We start from the raw sequence: 20,950 nt of genomic DNA on the forward strand, positions 1-20,950 counted from the left end.
TTGGGATTGGTTACATTCCTCAGGTATGACCCCGAGGGGCATCTGACCAATGCAACGTTTCCCACTGGAGAGGTCAGCAGCTTCCACAGTGACCTGGAGAAGCTGACAAAAGTGGAGCTAGATACTTCCAACCGCGAAAACGTCCTCATGTCAACCAATTTGACAGCAACTAGTACCATATATATTTTAAAACAAGGTAAGAATATTTCCAACTTCGCCAGACTCTAACAGCATCTCTCTTACTTCTACCATCAAACCTCTGCACACCGTCAATGACTAGAATTCACTTTTGGCTGAGAAGATGACTTCTTCTCCCAATATTCCAGCTATGGAGGCTGAAGCCCAGACAAAGTCACACCTTTCACAAAGTTCCTATAGCAACATTGGGCCACATCCCAGTGGGAGTTATGAGGTTAAATCCCTGCCAAATCTACTCTTCCATCAAGTCATTTCCCAACACGCAGCTGTTTGTAAGGCTCTTTAAGCTCCAATTGGGTTATACTAAAGAAATGAAGTCTGTGTCCCATCTGAGATTAGCATTCTAGAGCAATGATGACATGGGTGAATAAAAAGGATGGATGAGGATACACACCAAGCAGGAATATAAGGGAAATGAGAGAATTAAAAGCTCATTCTGTTCAAAGAGAGGAAAGTAAAGGAATGGAAGGAAAAAGAAGGAAGGGAGAGAGGGAAGGAAGAAAGGAGGGAAGTGAGGAGAGAGAGGGGGAGAAATAGAGGAGTAAACAGGAAGGAAGGGAGGAAGGGAGGGAGGGAGGTGGATTTGGAAAGAATATCTTGGAAGCTGAGGGAGGTGGACACAGAGAAATTGTTTTCTCTCTGCCCAGTCATTAAGGACTCCTTCTATTGTTAGGCTGAGCCACTGTAAAAGGATCGGTGGCGACCTTTGTCAGCGTATCATTTTGTGGAGTCCGGCAACCGTGCTGGTGTCCCCCCGCAGTGATGATACTGAGTTAAACTTCATACTCTGCCCATTCTAGCTCCCAGCATATCAAATGGAGGAGGCCAGTCCACCAAGTCAGAAAGGGAGTTTGTGAGGGAATTCTTTAAAAGTGAGAAAGTTTCTCAAAACAAAAACAGCCTGCAGTATTACACAGGAGTCTTTTATCCAAGAAACAAGACAGCCCAGCTGTGAAAATAACGAGACCCAAATGGACAGAGTGTGTTGGCCTGTCAGAGTGGTTGTCTAGCCCAGAGGGCAGTTAGGTCCACGGCACCCCACCTGCTCATCCTTTCCCAACCTTACCTCCTAAAGCTAAACTTGTCTCTCCTCTGCTTCTGTGCTTCCCTTTCTTCCCCCTCTTCCTCCTTTGCTCCTCTGTCTGCAGAAAATACCCAGAGTACCTATCGGGTGAGTCCAGACGGCTCCCTACGTGTCACTTTTGCCAGCGGGATGGAGATCAGCCTCAGCTCAGAGCCCCACATCCTGTCCGGGGCGGTCAACCCCACCCTGGGCAAATGCAACATCTCACTGCCCGGAGAGCACAACGCCAACCTCATCGAGTGGCGGCAGCGGAAAGAGCAGAACAAAGGCAACATTTCTGCTTTTGAAAGAAGGCTGAGGGTAAGGCTCGACCTGATAGAAGCTATAGAATTGGTGTTTCAGTTTTGAAAACGGCAGGGCCTCCCTCTTTGGAAGTCCCATTTCTCCAAAGCTTTTCTAGCTGACTGACTAGCTTATATGATATACTAATTCAAGAGAGGGTGCTAAAGGCTGATAATGGTTCAGTACCCTGAAATGAACATTCTAATAGGAGCTTTCTTTTTATTTATTTATTTATTTTTTAAACATCTTTATTGGAGTATAATTGCTTTACTATGGTGTGTTAGTTTCTGCTTTATAACACAGTGAATCAGCTATATGTATACATATATCCCCATATCCCCTCCCTCTTGAGTCTCCCTCCCACCTTCCCTATCCCACCCCTCCAGGTGGTCACAAAGCACTGAGCTGATCTCCCTGTGCTATGCGGCTGCTTCCCATTAGCTATCTATTTTACTTTTGGTAGTGTATATATGTCCATGCCACGCTCTCACTTTGTCACAGCTTACCCTTCCCCCTCCTAATAGGAGCTTTCTTTGTCATTAGCCAGCTAAAGTGCTCTGACAATAGCGATTTCAGGACCCAAGAACATCTGGATCGAGAAATGTGTTTAGTCGGGAGGCCCTCCAGAATCCCTCACAAGGCCTGCAGATGGTCAGCAGGTCCACTGAGCTGTCCCAGACCCCTGCTTTGCGGTAGTTGATACTTCATTTGGAAAGGCCAGGCAGGCACACACAGAAGGATGTGAGACATCAGGCAACATCTGGACAAAAGCAAGATAAAGGGCGAAAACAGTGAATGATATCATTGTCATGAATATACATATTAAGGGCCAAAGGGGTCAAGGACTAGTACTCACATTGGGCTAATGGTGCTCAGAGACAGCTGCCCGGGGAAATGAAAGATTTGGGGGTTTTCAAGTTCTTACCAAGCACTGTTCACCACAGTTAACCAGGGATCATTCAATCAAAATTGCCTTTCTGCAGCACACAAAGCCTACAGACACCACAGCGCTCTGTCTACCTGTCCCTTCTTGAACATGAACCAATGTTAGGATGACATGACCAACTTTCCAAGTATAGTAACATTCAATATCAGCCCGAGAGCAACTGCCAGCCTGAGGGAGAAGATCACTCATTATTGAGGCCTGCTTTGAGCACCTGTGTCGTGCCTGGGATACCTGGAACACTTGCATTTTCTTCACTCACAGTAAAATTTCACTCACAGTAAAAATGTGGTAACCTCTAGGCTGTGGCAACGCAATGCCAAACAACCACCCAATTCCAGTGACAAGCCGTCAAGTCAGTCCCATGGCTTGATACGGACTAAATGATCTACACTAGCGCTCACTTTCCAGTCACTTCTGTTGGTAACACAAAGACACAGACTTCCATGCTTGTTTTTTGTAACAGCTACTAAGGTTGTCTACATGCACAAGTCAATTTGTAGGTTTTGATTCCATTGGCCAGACTATTTACTAGGTATGCCACTGAATTGGGAGGTGAAACCAGTCCAAATAGTCAAACCTGTCTGTGTGAGAGCAGTGAGGGTTTCTATCAGAGTTCTTCTAGAAATGAGATCTCCTGGGTAGAACCCTCGATGGGGAAGTCTTACAACTGGCTTAAGGAACGCCTTTATTTTCTTCACCTGTGAAATGAAATGTCATACTAGAGAAAAGTCAGAATTATCTACATATGGCTCACCAACCTCATGGATTCACCCCAGAACAATTATATCAAATAAATGGTCTCATAGTGCCTCCCCAGCTTATAGTCTGAATAAAACATTGTGAATCATATCATACACTATGTGACTTTGGGATTTTATATTCTTTAGGAGAACTCATTCTATACTATGTGACTTTAGTATTTTCCACTTTCTACGATCACCCACCCTGTTTTCTCCCTTCCATATGCACGGATAATGGAGAGAGACTGTAAATTGTAATTTGCACCTCATATCCCAAATTGTTCTTAATACTGAGAAGCTAATGGTCATAAAACATACGGGGGCTCTTTCGTGTTGAGTAGAGTGAAGTGTTATTTAGTTAGTACCATTGATAATTGACCCGTTTCCCATCCCGTGGTAGAGTTGAGCAGATTTGTGGAACGGCTTATAAGGGCAACAAATTCAGGGCCCTCTCCTCTATGACTTCTAGGGTTCTTCCTGAGGTCCTGGGACTGAAGAATGGCTAGGTGGTGTTACTGTACATGTCCCTAGCAATCTAACAACAATAACAATCCTTTACATATGTTTAGTGCCTTACAATCAATAAAATGCTTTCATAGTCAGGGTTTTATTTGATCACCACAACCATCAATTTTTTAAATAAATTTATTTATTTATTTATTTATATTTATTTTTGGCTGCATTGGGTCTCCGTTGCTGCGTGCAGGCTTTCTCTAGTTGCAGCAAGCGGGGGCTACTCTTCGTTGCGGTGCGTGGGCTTCTCGTTGCGGTGGCTTCTCTTGTTGCAGAGCACGGGCTTCAGTAGTTGTGGCACGCAGGCTCAATAGTTGTGGCTCACGGGCTCTAGAGCACAGACTCAGTAGTTGTGGTGCACAGGCTTAGTTGCTCTGCGACATGTGGGATCTTCCTGGACCAGGGCTCGAGCCCGTGTTCCCTGCCTTGGCAGGCAGATTCTTAACCACTGTGCCACCAGGGAAGTCCAACAACCATCAATTATTGTTATTCCCAATTTACAGATAAAGAGACTAAGGCCCAGAGAGGTTAAGTGATTTGCCCAAAGTCAAACAGCTATTAAGGATCCGAGCCAGCACTAAAATGCAGGGCTTCGCCTAGCGCAGCACTCTTTCCACTACATCATGCTGTGCTGCCTTGTTCCTTAAAATAATTAATCTATAAATCACTGCCCCGCTCAGTGGAGCCACCTTGGCAGGGCCTGACTCCTCATTTCAGTGCTGACAAAAAGAGACAAATAATCGACTCTAATGTACTGGCAAGTGTGGATGGTGCGGGACAACTGGCTGGCCTCCGGGCAGGCAAAGTGTGGAGGCGGCAAGAGGAAGGAGGCTGTTTAACTGGGTAATCCTTACCTGCTGTCCCTATCCTTAGGCACTTTGGCTTATATTACTGCCTCAATTTCCCCAGATTAGACATATCCAATTTAATGGAATGAATACGCTCCCCAAAGGCAGGTGTAGATCCAGTTTTAACCAGGCAAATTCTTTTTCCTTACTGACTTTATTATTTCATAGATGGTGCCCCCTTCACTTATGGTAGCTTTCAAGGGGCAAGCTGATGACACATGAGATGTAACTTTCTCTCTCTCTGGGCCAAATATGCGGTGACCCATTCGTAAACATCTATGTAAAGATTAAGGCTCTCTGGTGCCCCCAAGTACCTGGAGACCTTGCACTGAATCTTCTATTTCTCCTGGAGGAGCTGCTGTTCCAGAGCTCTTCAGACAGAATAACAGGTTCAGATAGTCACACAACATAGAAACCCCTGCTGCCCTGGGGGAAATAGGGCTCCTCTTTGAAAAACCACACAGAGGTGTGCTTGTAATTTGCAAATGTGCTTGGGCAGCAGGTCATAAAACACTAATTGTTCGGGCACAGAATGACAGGTTCGTTTAAAGGCTTCCTTGGTAAGATGATGGACATCAAATGTTCCCCAAAGCTACCTATCACATCCACCCCAGACCTTCTAGGTGGAAAGAAAAAAAAAAAATCAGAAAATGATAGACCTCTCTTGAAGATAAAGCAACAAGAGTTGCTTTTCTCCAACCATCGGTGATTTTCTTTTTCTATACACACTGGGGGTCCTCTTCAAGGTGAGGAAACAAACTGCTGGGAAACATGATATCCTGCTTAGCCTGAGCAGGCGAGGGATTTGTTACCTCTGGGCCATCCGGCACCAGCTCCATTAAGTGAAATAAATCACATTAACATCCTGAAATTTCATTTATTTTAAAAAGCCATTTCCCCCCCAACCTGAGTTGTATTTGAATCATTTTCCTTACAAAGTACTTTCCCATCCAGTCTATGTACCTTCTCATCTGCTGCATCAGTCTGTCCCCATAAATACATTTCCCTGGACAATAGAGAAATTAGACGTTCACCAAAAGCACACTGGTTTAGGAACTACATCCAGATTGCACCTTGCTGTGTCCGTGGATAATAATGCTATTAAATGTGACTTATCCCAGCATTGGACCTCAGAGCTCTTTACAAGATTTCGCAGACTGAGATGTGAGGTTACAGCAAAACTCCAGAACTGCAGCCTCCTTTATTAAAAAAAAAACAAAAACCAAGAAGCTTAGCACTTCAAACCAAAGTCATCAAATCAAGTAAGATGATTATGTTTTACAAGCAAAATGAAGCCAAGACTAATCTAAAAACCCTCACGATTGATTGGTTTTCTCGCCATTCAAAGATAACTGAGAACAGGGTAGATTTGTTTTGAAATGCAACATGTGACTGTTCATATGCCAGCTGAGCTTTGAAAGGGGGAACAAGCCCAGGTGAAACACAAGGTCCCAGGCTGACAAATGATGGGGAATGTGGGAGACAGCCAAGAGGGTTCCAGCGTCTCCTTCCTTTCTCAGAAAATGTGTTTGCTTCACACTTTTAACTTCGTTCTCCCTAGGTTTGCTGGAGGGTTTCATTTTGTGAAAATTTAGATAAGGAGCCTGCTTGCAGATAGATTCATCTATTTTTTAAATATATCTGTGGGTGTCAGTCCCAAGTAGCAGTGTATTCACCCCTAAGGAGTCGCCTGGAGACAGGAGATTTAAGGCATCGAGGCCACTGGGCAGTGTTGGTTTTTGGGGTCAGGGGATTCTTGGGGCCTTCAAATCACAGAAATTTACTGTGATTTGTAAATTTAACAAATTACTATATTTGTTAATCTTGGGTCAACTCCACAAAGATAGCTAGACAGAAAGTATTATTTCACACACTATTTCACTTGTATATAAGCATTAATGAATTGGTATTAAAATTTTTAAATGCCTGTTGTACGGTTACCCAGATGAATTCGCCAACGGGAAAGTAATTAAACAAGAGCAAATTATTTTAGTGCACAAAGTGTCCAAGTTAAATGGTATGGCAGAAATCAAGTGAGAGGAATGAGTAAGGTTTGAAGAAGAACTGGTATGCCCATAACTTTACACCACTTTTCCCATCTATAAAATGAGGGATATGAGCTATACAATCTCTATGATTATGACTAGTAGTATTATTACCATTAATCATAATTATAGCAACTAACATTCATTGAAATATTATCTGTGTATGGCCATATATTAACTCATTTATTACTCATAACACCTTATCAGGTGTGTTTTCTTATTAACATTCTCACAGATAAAGAAACCAAGGCACACAGCTAGTAAATGGTGACACAGGATTTGAACCCAGGCAGTCCAGGTCAATAGCCCATGTCGTAAGATTCCTTCTGGCACTAAGATTCTGTGGTCTGGCGAGGTAAAGAGAGTGCCTTGGGAGGAAAAAAGAAGAAAAACAGGTATAAAGAAATTCCCAGTGGAGCCGTGCAGGCTGATGTTAACCCTGCATACATGCCCTGTTCATCTGTAGGCAACTCTGTGAAACAGAAGCAAGCCTGAGTCGGTTTGCATTGTCAGCGTAGCAATAGCAAATAAAAAATAAAATCTGTAGAATTGTATTGATCGATTTCTAAAAGTCACGTACTAATTACCTTAAAACCAGTGAGAATAGAGTAGCGTGTACCAATTTAAAAGCAGCTGTGACTCTGTCCATTCCCACAGCTTCATGGAAATTAAATGCAGTGCATCTCCCAAACTGTAATGTGGTTATTTGGCCCATCTCACTTATTCACCTTTCAACTTCTTCAGCAAAAATCAAACACGTACCTCAGTTGCCTTGTGAGTTGAAATGCTAGACAGCATCCTTGAAAATTCAGCCTTCTCCTCCTTTATTCTGAAGAAAATCAACTGCCATGATTGGAGCTTAGAGTTCAGCACGTGTGTGTGTGTGTATTGGGTTGAACCATAGGAAACTGCCCTTTTGGTAGGCCCAAAACACTCAAATATCAGCAGTTGCCTATGGATATTTATATGTCTATATATCTTATATATCTATATATCAACCTAATATATCTTTATATATTATCAACCTAATATATTTTTATCCTACTAATTGAATGAGTCTCAAATTGCAAGGGGTTGAAAGGACTTTCTCTTAAGCAATTAAAACTCAAACTCCTAGGAAAGAGCAAGGAAAGGATCTGAGGGGAGGCAGAGGACACTTTTCTTTGGAGCTTCTGCCTGTACCCACCCTTCGCAGGCACTTTGATTTCTGCTGGCAACACAACCCATGGCTCCCCAGTGCATGCTCTTTCCTCTTCCCTTTCTGGTCGAAGTGTGAACAAAAAAGCAAGCCCTTCTCCTTACTTCTCTTCAGCAAAGCTAAAAAAAAGCCTAAAGAAAACCGAAGAATAAATTAAAGCATAAATACTTTCCTTATTAAAAAAATTACCAAGTCCAACTTTCTTACCCCAATGTACAACTCATCAATTGCCAAACTCAAGTGTCTTGCTCAATGTCCAAAGAGACTCTTTTTAACTTGGGGCTATTCTCAAATGTCAACCTTTTCTTTGCCCCTCTCTTTTCCAGGGCAAAGATTGGTATAGATTGTTTGGAGGAAGAGCCAAAATAAGGATTGATGACCCACACTTAGGTCAAGGGCTATTGTTGTCTTTCAGGCAAACAAGAGTTTGTATGAACGTGTTGCTTTCCCACCCTTGCTCATGACCCCAGCAGTCAAAGGCGGTCAGCCTAGCATTCTTTCTCTCAGCCTTCTCACATGTGGGTTCCATAGGAGACTCGCAGGGTGGGGGGCTGTGGCATCTTCAATTCCTTCATCCCCTTTCAGCTCTTAGCCGAATTTTACATTATCTTCCAAACCTGACTTTAAAACTAGCGTTTCAGCAACATCTGAATATCCGAGTGCATTATCCAGAAACAGAAGCATGGTTGCAGAAGTCTTGGCAGGCAGGGAAAGAACATTAGGCAGAGTTTTCTTCTGCTCGCTTTGTAGTGGATTTTTTTTTAATTTTATTTATTTAGTTATTTATTTTTGGCTGCGTTGGGTCTTCGTTGCTGCGCCCGGGCTTTCTCTAGTTGCGGCCAGCGGGGGCTACTCTTGGTTGTGGTGTGCGGGCTTCTCATTGCGGTGGCTTCTCCTGTTGCAGAGCACGGGCTCTAGGCGCGCAGGCTTCAGTAGTTGTGGCTCGCGGGCTCTAGAGCGCAGGCTCAGTAGTTGTGGCGCACGGGCTTAGTTGCTCCGTGGCATGTGGGATCTTCCCGGACCAGGGCTCGAACCCGTGTCCCCTGCATTGGCAGGCAGATTCTTAACCACTGCGCCACCAGGGAAGTGCCTGTAGTGGATTTTTAACAGTGGTCCCTGCTTGTGTAGCTGTAATGACTTTATTTAGAAATGTGTTCTTGAGTAGTAAACTTAATCTATCAGACAAATAAAACCACAAATTTAGTTGAACTGGAAATCACTTGTTACTTTGGCTCTTTAACTATCATTATAACATAAATTGTAACAGTTACAACCGTCTCTGGGAGTACATGGATATTTTACAGCTATTGTAAATGAACAGTATTACAGTTAGAGATATGTGGCTATAAAACCACAGGAAAGGTAGTAGAAGAAAGAACACCTGGTTTCGTATAGGTTTCCAAGCCCTGTGTATCAAAAGACAGGAAATACGTGCTTCTCTATCCCCTTTTAGGTGATAACAGCAGTTTACTGTGTATTTATGCACCACGGCACTGCACACATTGGCTACAGATGGTTAAAGAGTCATGTTTCCCAATCTGTGGCTCTATTCCCTGAATGAAACCTACCCCTGCAACTGACAAGACTTCCTCCCAAATAATTGGAGTATCTAATCACTAGTCTTCTGGAATTCATGGCGTGGAACATTTGCTGTCCTTTTTTTTTTTTTTTCTTGCAGAAGCTCAAAATTAATGGCAAGTATCATTAGCCCCAGCTGGCTGATGAAGAAACTGAAACCAAAAGACGTTGAAAATAGCAGACAATTCATAGAAGACGTACATGTGGCGAATAGACGTTTAAAAGGGTTCAACCTCATTAGTAACCAAATAAATGCAAATTTAAACCACAGTAACATACTATTTTCCCACTCTCATATTGGGAAAAGCATACTAACAATGACAATACTCAATGGTGGTAAGGATGGAATGAGTTGAACTCTTCCACTGCTAGTTAATAAGAGCATAAATTTGTAAACCTTTGTGCACCATGAAGTAATATCTCGAGTTGCATCAGGAGTCTTTAATGCGTTATCATTTGACCCCATAATTTCCCTTATAGGGTTTTGTATTAAGGAAATATTTATTTACAAAAATGTTCAACAGAACATGAAAGATAAAAGAAAAATGGAAAACAAAAACTCTAATTTCCAACAATAGGAGAAAGGAAAAATAAATGCTTACCATGTAGAAGATATTATGTAACCACTAAAATCCACATTTTAAGAATATTTAATAACATGAGGAATGCTCAAGACAAAACATTAGCTGAAAAAGTAGGACACAAAACTTTAAGTATAATTCTAATTGTATTCTTTAAGTGTATGGGCATAGATTATGCAAAACAAAAGTGGGCATGAAATGCTGCAAAGTACTAGCAATGATTCACATTGAAGGATGGGATTACAGGTGATTATTTTCTTTGTATATTTCTATATTTTCCAATTTTTCTGCAATGAAAAAATATCACTTTTATGATGGGGGTAGAAGTTAAGGAGGTTATTTTAAAAAGCAAAGTGCACAAAATTACTGAGCAAAGGAAAACCAGAGTCTGCAATGAGAATGCTGGCTTTGCAGTCATGTAGGGCACTAAGATAAAAACTCTGGATCTCATTTAGATGTGGAATCAAAAAAAAAAAAAAAGGCCATAGATACAGAGAACAGATTGGTGGCTGCCAGAGGCAGGTAGTGAAGGGTGGGCGAGATGGATGAAGGGGGTGAAAAGGTGCAAAGCTCCAGTTAAAAGATTAATAAGTCCTGGGGATGTAATGTACAGCATGGTGACTATAGCTAATAATACTGTTTTGTATATTTGACAGTTGCTAAGAGAATAGATCTTAAAAGTTTTCATCACAAGAAAAAAAAGTTGTAACTACATATGGTGATGGATGTTAACTAGATTTTTGTGGTAATTATTTCACAATATATACACATATTGAACCTGAAACTAATATAATGGTATATGTCAGTTATAGCTCAAGTTTTTAAATAGCAAAAAAAAATTTTAACAAAAAATTTTTGAAAACCTCTTTCTGAGCCAGGATTTTGAAATTGGACTCAAGACCCCTAAAGGTTTCATGTTTGAGTTTCAGATCCCACTTGAGATTTTGTTTAAAATGTTTGTTTATGTACTTATGTGCGTTTTTCTGGGGACACAGTACATAGCTTTCAGATATTTAAAGAAATCCTTGACCACAAAAATTATAAATGAACATGAAGTTTAGTTGAATAGCTAGTGAATCCATTTAGTCCGACTATGATTAATGTAGTCAAATCCTAATGTTGGTTTTTTTCCCCTACCTCATTAAACAGATATTTAATATTCTGTTCAGGATCGTGTTGACAATTCCTACAGATATAAATCTAATACACCAAGCTACAGTCCTTGGAATCTGACACATGGGCCCATTCAGAAGCCTAACTAAAATGCAAAAAGTAATGATATCTAAAAACAACAATTACTAATATTATTTTTACACATCACCAGGTACCCGTATATGTAATCTCATTTAATTCTTAACACAGGTGTGTGGTGTAGAGTGGTAAATATCACTCCCTTTTCACAGATAAGAAAACTAAGGCCCGAATACAAGAGATGGCTGGTGCACAGGCCAGCAGCTAATTCAGTCTCCTGACTCCCGAGAGCCACTGTTGTTTATACTTCTCAAAGTTTCTCCTTCTTTATTTGAAGGGGAGAAGAATTTGCCACCCCAAAATATGCCTCTTTGGTATAAAGATTATTTTAGGCTGATGGAGAAAGCAATGACTTAAATCTGCATAACAACCTTACCCTTGTTTACTGTGCTTTGCCTGGTCACCTCCCATAACTGGCTCCCTCCTCCCAACATCTTTTGTCTTTAGTTGGAGATAGTATATAAGGTGGTGACTTGGGCCATTTTGGAGAGTTAATCAGTTCCCCTGGGTCTCTCCCATGTGTACAGGAGGTATACATGTTATTAAACTTGTTTGTTTTTCTCCTGTTTTTATTACAGGGTGAGGGTGGCAGTGTGTGGGGGTCTCAGCCAAGAACCTAGAAGGTTCCTTCCAGATATGCTTGGACCCCCTTCACCCAAAAGAAGTCTTTTCCTTGAAAGTTGGGTGAAGAGTACATGGCTACTGTATCATTTTTGCAACTTCTTTTTTTTTTAATAGCTCCAACAATTTACATATTTTATTTTATTGGCCGCACTGTGAGGCTTGTGGGATTTTAGTTCCCAGACCAGGGATCAACCCTGGGCCCTGGGCAATGAGAGCTTGGAGTCCTAACCACTGGACCGCCAGGGAATTCCCCACTTTTGCAACTTCTTGTGAGTCAGACTAGTTCCACATAAAAAGTTATAATAAAACAAAACAAACGACTCACTGAAATGAAAACTTAACTGAGCTAAACTAAAATAAATAAAACAAATTTTTAAAGCCCTCCCCTTGGCCTCTCACCCACCTACTTCAAAACCCCTGTCTTCCAGAGCCTTCTTCAGCTCTGTGTTGTCATCAGCTTGCTATAGCAGTTACTGGTGGGAGTGCCAAACATTGGCATTACTAGCTGAAGAGTAGAACAGATCATGTCAGTTGTCCAGTTGCTTTGAAAACCCAGTAAAAGTGGCCTTTTGTCCAATTTAAAAACTTTTTAACTAAGCCATTTAGTTCTTTGGTTATCTTGTGTAGACCAGGCTGAATTTCCTCAGAGGCAGGATTTCTCTGGACAACTTTGGGGCCGTGAAGTACACAGAGGGGATGCTGGCGTGCAGTCAAGGAAGCCTAAGACCAGAACCAAGCTGAGCTACTAATTGTTTCTAAACTTGGTACCCAGATTGAACTCCATGCTCTAACCTCACTGAGTGGTGTCACCCTCGCAAATACTGGGGGGCCTACCAACACCTGCCACATTTACCTTCTGGTAAAACATTGCTGAGTGGGCTTCCATCTCAGGAGACAATCTGAGTTGCTCTGTGTTTCCCTGTGATAGATGTGAAGTGATAAAGCTCCATGCCCAGAGGAACAGGAAGCCCAAGAAGGGATTCTCTGTATAAATTAGAGGGGGCGCTCTATATTCATTTTTTCTAATTTCTAATTATGTAAATAACTCACCATTCTATGTTTTAGCCACTTCATTGGTAAAAGAGGGGGAGGAAATCCCGTTCCTTGGTAGGCATCTGACTCACATAAAATAAGATTACATAATCACTGAAAATTGTATCAGCACACTTGAGGCTTGAGTTGGGCAAAAGCAATCAATAACCGTATGTTGAGGAGGTAGCACATACCAGTAGTTAAGACATAGCCCCAACCTTCCAAGACTGTACAGTCTGCTGGGAGAATAAAGACAAGTGTCATCCGAGGAGAAGCCGGTGGATTCAAAGGCAAGAGACGCCCCATTGCTGGAGAAACAGAAAAAGCTTTTCAATTGTGAATGCACTTGATGAGGGGAGCTAAGGCAGTGCTTCAAATGTATTTCCTATCTCTTTTTTGTAGGCCCATAACAGAAACCTGCTCTCCATAGATTTTGATCATATGACTCGCACAGGAAAGATCTATGACGACCATCGGAAATTCACCCTTCGAATTCTTTATGACCAGACTGGACGACCTGTTCTGTGGTCTCCCATAAGCAGATATAATGAAGTGAATATCACATATTCACCTTCAGGATTGGTGACGTTTATTCAACGAGGGACGTGGAATGAAAAAATGGAATATGACCAGAGTGGAAAAATCATTTCAAGAACTTGGGCTGATGGGAAAATTTGGAGCTATACCTACTTAGAAAAGGTAAGCATGTAGGGGAAATAAACTAGTTCTGAGTTCCCGAATGAGAATATTGAAAGCGGCACTGAACTACCCGCCTTGCTGAGGACCTGCAGGAGAAAAGTCTGTGTTCTGGCTGTTCTGCTCTATAGAAGTAACAACAACAAATTATACCTGTAAGGATAAGCTGTTTTTCAGCTGAAAACTTTCCCCAACCCCACGCTCTGCCAGGTACTCTTTCAAACTGAAGTCAGGATAATGGCTTCGATTTCTCCTCATTTGAGCATATTTGTTCATGCTCCTGAAAATGTATCTTTATTATTATGAAAGCTCACACTGAAGTAAAATAGGTAGAAAATTATAAAATTGCGTGTTAATGTATCGCAGCTCCGGAAAAGAGCCTCTTACGCAGAGGATAAGGACTTCTACTTTTGTTAGGATAGTCAGTAAAAGTTTAGCGGTATACATTTGAAGACTAATTTTCCCAAGTAATCGGTCTGAGGAAATGGTAGCAGTGGGGCCTCGTTGGTAATAGTCCTTTGTATGTAATGACTCTCCAGTAGCATCTGTAATAGGAGCTCGTGGCCTCTGTCTGCTTGGAATGGGCAAGGATTTTAATCCCATCACTGGATCCATTTGTCAAACATCAGCCCCCCACAGCAAAATGATTTCTAGCCGGATCAGTATCAGAAGACAATAAGAGAAATTGATCTCTATCTACCATCTCAATCTCTGATGTCCTAAGATACTGTCTCTTTTTTCCCAAATCTATCCATTCAACTTATCAGTCCTGAATTAATTTCTGGGAAAATTGGAAGATGCCTTCCCTTGAGGATTCAAGGGTAGTCAGTGCAAAGTCACCCCTAGAAGTTCTTAGGAAAGTCATGGGCATTCATAGCTCACATCGCAAAATTTCACTATAATGATGCTAAGCCTTTCTGATATACCCCTGAAAGTTTTTTTTTAAAAAAAGTGTGCCAGCGGTTGTATGTTATTATAAAACTATTGTATTATTTCCCAGAGCCAGTCGCTGGGGAATTTGCCAAGTTGGGAATGCCTAGGAGATAAAGCAGAGCTCCACTTGGGAGCCAGGGTAAAGGAGGGAGTTCTCTGCTGTATCCACCTCCTGTCCTTTTCTGCTGAAGAAATCGATGAAATCTCTATAATCTGTACTCTACACTGGGAACATCTGAATTTTACAGAGTAGATCTTTTATCTTTTGAATTTTAGTAACAAGGATGATTGGCAAAATCGTATGACTACTGTCCACAAAGAGAGGCCACAACAGTGAGAGGCCCGCGTACCGCAAAAAAAAAAAAAAAAAAAAAAAAAAAAAATTAACTGAATCCAAAGATTTGGTGTACGTTCACAGAGGCAAGGCATGTAATGATGACCATCATATGAAAAAAAGATGCCACTGATTCTAGCAGAATGTAGGCTGATTAGTCTTTCCAGGAATGAGGATAGGTTTGTGCTGATCCTCCCACAGGTCTACGTGTGACTAGTGAAGGAGCTGGCACTCATTATGAGTATGTACAGTTTTGAGGAAATTCCCTGGTGGTCCAGTGGTTAGGACTCAGCACTTTCACTGCCAGGGCCCGGTTCAATCCCCGGTCGGGGGAACTAAGGTCCCACAAGCCGCCGGGCACAGCCAAAAAAAAAAAAAGTATGTACGGTTTTGAACTCAGAGCCCCAGCCTCATTAGCGCCACAGTCTGGCCACTGAGCTAACTGCCTGTAGACAGTTGCTTCTATGTCTCGTAGAACTTTCCCTTTAGGCTGTCCATACGATGACAAAAGAGCCTGTTGAAACTTAAATTTCAGCCCTGCATATAGTTATTTAGCCTCTTCTCTGACACCAATGAAGCAATTTTATTGTTCCCCTTTTCTGGATTAACTGATTATTTCAGCACAGTTATTTCAGCAAAGAATGATGTGAAGCAAACTTCACATACGTCCGTTTTGCTACAGAAACTTACTTGGCAATAATTCTTTAAAAAAAAAAACACAACAAAGAGAGCTCCCTGAGACTGTCAGTGTCTGCAGTAGACAGAAATAAGACCTTATTGTCACAAAACAATGTATGGAGAAAAGCCCCAGTGACTTCCAAAGACTAGTTAACTGACCAGTGAGACAGCCAAATCGCTTGTGCCTTTTAGTTGACTTTTCTCCCTTTCTTGATTTCATATTTAATTTGTTCTCTAGTTACAAGATAGCCCGTGACTTAAGCAATGCTATTATGCAAAACTCAGAACCTACAAAACACATAATTATGGAATGGTTCTTTACTTTCCAAAAATCATCTATCACGAGATTGATTTTATTAACATTATTATTACCAGTGATAATAATTAATTCACTGAATAGAAGCAGCGATTAAATGAAATAACAATATAAAGCACCCAGCACATCTAGTCATTCAATAAAAGTTAATTCCTTTCCATTTAAATCGTGCATTCTAGTATTTATTCTAGTATTTATATGAATCGAAGAACTTAAAGGCTGGCAGTTACTGCTACTTGAAGGTAAATTAAAACAGGAAAGAACGGAAGGAAGGAAAAAAGGAAGGAAATTAAAGCAACTTTGAAATTGTGATTCTAGAAAGAAAAGGTAAAGAATATTCAATTTACCAAAATCCAGTTAACATGTAACTTTTCCAGTGAGGTGATGAGGTTCTGTGCCTCCCCGTGCTCTTTTAAAGTCCTCTCTTTAACATGGCCTTCGCTGGAACATTCTTTCACTATGTCTGGGGCAGAGCAAGACAAAGAGGCTGGCTCTAGTAGTATATTTTGAAGTAAGAGTTCTCAAACTTTAAAATATAAGTCTCTTTTTATACCTCAAAATACTTCTGGTAGTACCTCTGTAAATTTGCTTGCCATCCCTATACCATGATATATTAAAAATCAAACAGCAGATATTTCACCTTAATGTGCAGAAATTTTGTAAAAATTGTTTGACTTCCTCTAGAGTAAGTAAAAACTACTCGTATCATTTTCATGCGCAATGATTTGTAGCCATTAGGAGAAAAATAATTATTTGGCTGATAGCTGCGGTGGCTTAAATGATCTCATCTCTATTTAAAAAAATCAATTATTGTTTCTTAAGTTTTCTCTGTGTGGCCATTAATTCTCTATCTTGATTTATGAGCCTTCCCTGAGTTAATTATATTTTGAAGACTTGTGGGGCTAAAATTTTGTATTACAGTAAATTTACATCTTTCCGTTTCCTAAAATTGTTCTTAAGAACTTCATTTTTAAATACATTTAAATATATTTTATAATCATTTAATAAGATGCTTTAGTCTGATACATTTACACAAAATTGCCTCTTTGGGGCTGAAATTTTCAAAGGCTGCCTCGAGGGAGAGAATGCAGCCTTTGGCTTGTGCTTCCAGGTGGCCCCAGACTGCCATCTGGTGGTCATTCAAATGCTTTAATTTTTCAAATTTCTGCCATTTCTCATTTCTACTCGTGTTCAAATGAGTATACAGCCATGATTGTTCTTGTTTTCTTCTTTACAATGATGTCACAGTCTTTTCGGATCTCACAATCAATTTTTAAAAAATACAAAGTCTCCCACTCCATTGTTTCAACGAATAAGAAATGGCCTTTTACCGTATAGCTGCACTATGGGCACTGGATGGACTCATAAGTATTGTTTTTGAAAGAGCTGATAATAATGCCCACCCAAAGTGAAAAAGCAGGCAAGTGAGAACTAAATGGTAGTCTGGCAACACAACGGTTACATTCATGAGATTTCTAATCACATCATCCACATTTTTGCCATTGGCAGGAAGCTTTAAAACAGACCAGGGAGCTTTTGAGACAGCGCAGCATCAGCACCACCCAGGAACAGGGTCAGGCAGTAGTTTACTGCAGCGCAGAGGATGAGAGCAGGGAGAGAACACAATGGCGATGTGCTATAAATGTTTGGCAAGGCTGGTACAGCGACTGGAAAAGGCCTGGCCCAGGCAGGCTGGTACTAGATAATGTGTGCGAGCCATATGGTGATTGTCCCTGGCCCACATCGCAGGTGACAGATGTCATTTGTTCATGGCAAATTGACAGAAGAGAGTGGAAAGTAGCTGAGAAATCTGGCTTTCAGCATAGAGGTGATGCAAAGGCATCTCCCACCAATTTCCTCCCAGGTTCTGTTGAGTTCTGCCGTGGTCAAGGACTCAGTGGTCCCTTTGTGTCCTCGTGCCCCCGCAGGAGTTCCAAGTCTCCAGCCTTCTGTTCAGCAGATTTTCTGGAGCTACAGGGTGTCCACAGGTGATGAGGTGATAGGATTTCCACACAGCTCTGTATCCCCGGGCAGAGTACTTGGTGGAAAAGAAGGAAAGGATAAGCGAACAAGCAAATAAGTGCTGACTTTGACTTCACAGTACTGACATGCGATTCCATATCAATTCTCAGACGAGCAGGGATGACGTGCAGTTTCAAGAAGCATGTTCAATATTAGAGTATAATTTCATACTTAGAAGTTTTAAAAGTACATTATATATGCTTATGTAATTCATATTCATAACTATGTAATTTATATTTAGAAAATGAAAAGATACCTATTGTTTTCATAACAGAAACTTCAGAAAATAAAGCTCAACTAAATCTTTTTGCTTGATAAGCCAATTCTCAAGAAAGGAGGGGTAAAAGCTCCCTTAGGGAGATATATCAGAATTCCCAGGGGTGAACAATTTTTATTTTTATTGAAAGATGAGGCTTAAATGCTTTTCAATTAGAAATAGGGTTTGAGTTCTCCCTACAGTAGTGTTCTTTTTATGTCTATATTTAAAATTAAAATAAGATAAACCAATATCAATGAAGCACCCATAACGTGCAAAGCATTATACCTCAACAAATAACTGTTTCTGAAATACAGATCAGTTTGGGGGAGAGGGCTTGCATAACCAGAGAAGTCTTCACTGTTAATGGCATGTTTCCCTAATATAGTTTAAAACACGAATTGCAGAGCAATACAGTAGTCCCCCCTTACCTGCGGGGGATACGTTCCGAGGCCCCCAGTGGATGCCTGAAACTGTGGATAGTATGGAACCCCATATATACTGATATTTCCTGTACTATCGGGCGGGTAGCAGATACAGCGTGGATACACTGAACAAAGGGATGATCCACATCCTGGGAAGGACAGCGTGAGATTTCATCACACTACTCAGAACAGTGTGCAATTTAAAACTCATGAATTGTTTATTTCTGGAACTTTCCATTTAATATTTTCAGACAGCAGTTGACTGTGGGTAACTCAGAAAGCAAAACTGCAGATAAGGAGGGGACTACTGTAATAGTAATATTTTATATACAACTTTTCAGAAAGACACCTCTATAAAGTCAATAAGTATTTTTTGGTGACTAATACTTAATATGTGGCATGCCCTGCCCCCCATTTACCTCCCTCCAATCCACCTCCACATTGAAGCAATAGTAACCTTTCTGGAATACCTACTGGATTGCCCTGTCCTTCGATTTGCTTTCAGCGTTTTCCTTGTTGCCAGCAGGTTAAAGTCCAAACTCCTTAGCGTGGCTTAGAAAGCCCAGTGTGATCTAGATCCAGCCTACCTGCCTGGCCTCAGCTCTTGCCATTCACCCACCCCTTCCAACACACCCATACTCTGGCCACACAAAATTCCTGTCATTCCCTGAAAAAGCCATGTTCTCTTTCTTATCCTGACCCTCACAGTGCTATGCCCTGTGTCAGGAATACTCTCCCCATCCTGTTCCACCCACCACCCTGCCTTTATCTGGGCAACCCCTAGTCACCCTTTATGTCTCAACTCAGATGTCCCAGCCTCCAGGACACCTTTCTTGACCTCTTATCTGAGTTAGCTGCTCTTCCTCCGCTTCCCATAAGCGCCCTGTACTTCCTCTGTCATAACACATTTCACACTATATTATAATTGTCTGGTTATTTGTCTTTCTCTTCCATTAAACTGTAAGTTTAAGATAGACACATTATTGCCCACTACTGCATCCACTAGGGTCCACCACAGTGCCTGGCACACAGTAAGTGCTCCATAAATTTGTGTTGAATGGATGAATGTGTATTTTCTTTAATCTCCTGAACTCCAATGGTACTATTATGCTGTCGTGCCTTTGTCTCGTTTCAGTCTGTGATGCTTCTCTTACATAGCCAGCGGCGTTATATCTTTGAGTATGACCAATCGGATTGTCTGCTCTCAGTCACCATGCCTAGTATGGTGCGCCACAGTTTACAAACCATGCTTTCAGTGGGCTACTACCGGAACATCTACTCCCCACCAGACAGTAGCACTTCTTTTATCCAAGACTATAGTCGAGATGGCCGACTACTACAGACCCTGCAGCTGGGGACAGGGCGCAGAGTTTTATACAAGTACACCAAGCAAGCAAGGCTGTCCGAGATTCTCTATGATACCACCCAGGTCACATTAACATATGAAGAGTCTTCTGGAGTGATTAAGACAATACACCTGATGCACGATGGCTTCATTTGCACAATCAGATACAGGCAAACAGGTTTGTTGTGAAAGGGTGGTGATGTATACAACCACATCAGTCTTATGAAATTTTTGCTGGCCACAGTCTGAGATATAAGCATTAACCTATAGACATTCTTCAATTCAACCAAATTTCACTTGCATTATCAAATCATCTTCCATTGAAAATGAAAAACATAAGTGACATGAAAGCTGATTCCTTAAAAACATACAGTACATTTCTCTTTCTGTGTCTCAGCTCTCAAGAAAGTTGAGTTCTAGGTACCTAGTCTAACTGTGTACCGGTCCCTACTCACCACCAAATCTTCCCAAAGATGCAGCTGCAAGATATGAGTCTCACTGAAACTAACTCAAGCCCTATATAACCTCTATAAGCCTCAGTTGATGGCAACATGTCTTTAAAAGTCACAACTTTTGATTATACTTCATCCTTTCGGTTTATAAAATGCCCAAATCCAGTTACTTGAATGCTGGAATTGGTCAAAACCTGACCCTCTGACTTTGTAGCACAGGTTAAATAAACTGAAAGTATTTTTGTCTGTAATTGTTTTTAAAAAAACATGTTTATAATATCAGTTTCATCACCTCAACTACTGGATGGGTTATTACTTCTAAAGTTCCTATAGTTAAATTATTCTATAACTATAATATACAGTATTTAAAATTTTTTCATATTTGGTGACCACAACTATGAGAATATATATATCTATGAGATGAGATGCCCAGGCATTAGATATCAGAGGTCAATCTCTAATATTTTATTTTGAATGTAAAAGCATCCATACTAAAGAAAAGAACACTAGAACTTTCTGATTGTTCAGTGTTGAGCGCCTAGCTTTGTTCTCATTATTTTTATTTTGATCCCT

The 20,950-nt window shown here is 41.0% G+C and overlaps 1 protein-coding gene across 8 annotated transcripts in view; it reads left to right on the forward strand.

The window, feature by feature from the left end:
* The window catches only part of TENM1 (teneurin transmembrane protein 1), a 799,512-nt gene that overhangs the window by 765,877 nt on the left and 12,685 nt on the right, over window positions 1-20,950 (forward strand). For all 8 annotated transcript variants that reach the window (XM_060002255.1, XM_060002258.1, XM_060002259.1 and 5 more), the window contains 4 exons: window positions 24-196; window positions 1,347-1,582; window positions 13,323-13,619; window positions 19,716-20,103. In XM_060002255.1, the coding sequence (XP_059858238.1) occupies window positions 24-196; window positions 1,347-1,582; window positions 13,323-13,619; window positions 19,716-20,103 (1,094 nt within the window). The remainder of the gene's footprint in view (window positions 1-23; window positions 197-1,346; window positions 1,583-13,322; window positions 13,620-19,715; window positions 20,104-20,950) is intronic.

Source organism: Delphinus delphis, chromosome X, assembly GCF_949987515.2.
Source record: "Delphinus delphis chromosome X, mDelDel1.2, whole genome shotgun sequence".
In the NCBI taxonomy this organism is placed as follows: Eukaryota; Metazoa; Chordata; class Mammalia; order Artiodactyla; family Delphinidae; genus Delphinus; species Delphinus delphis.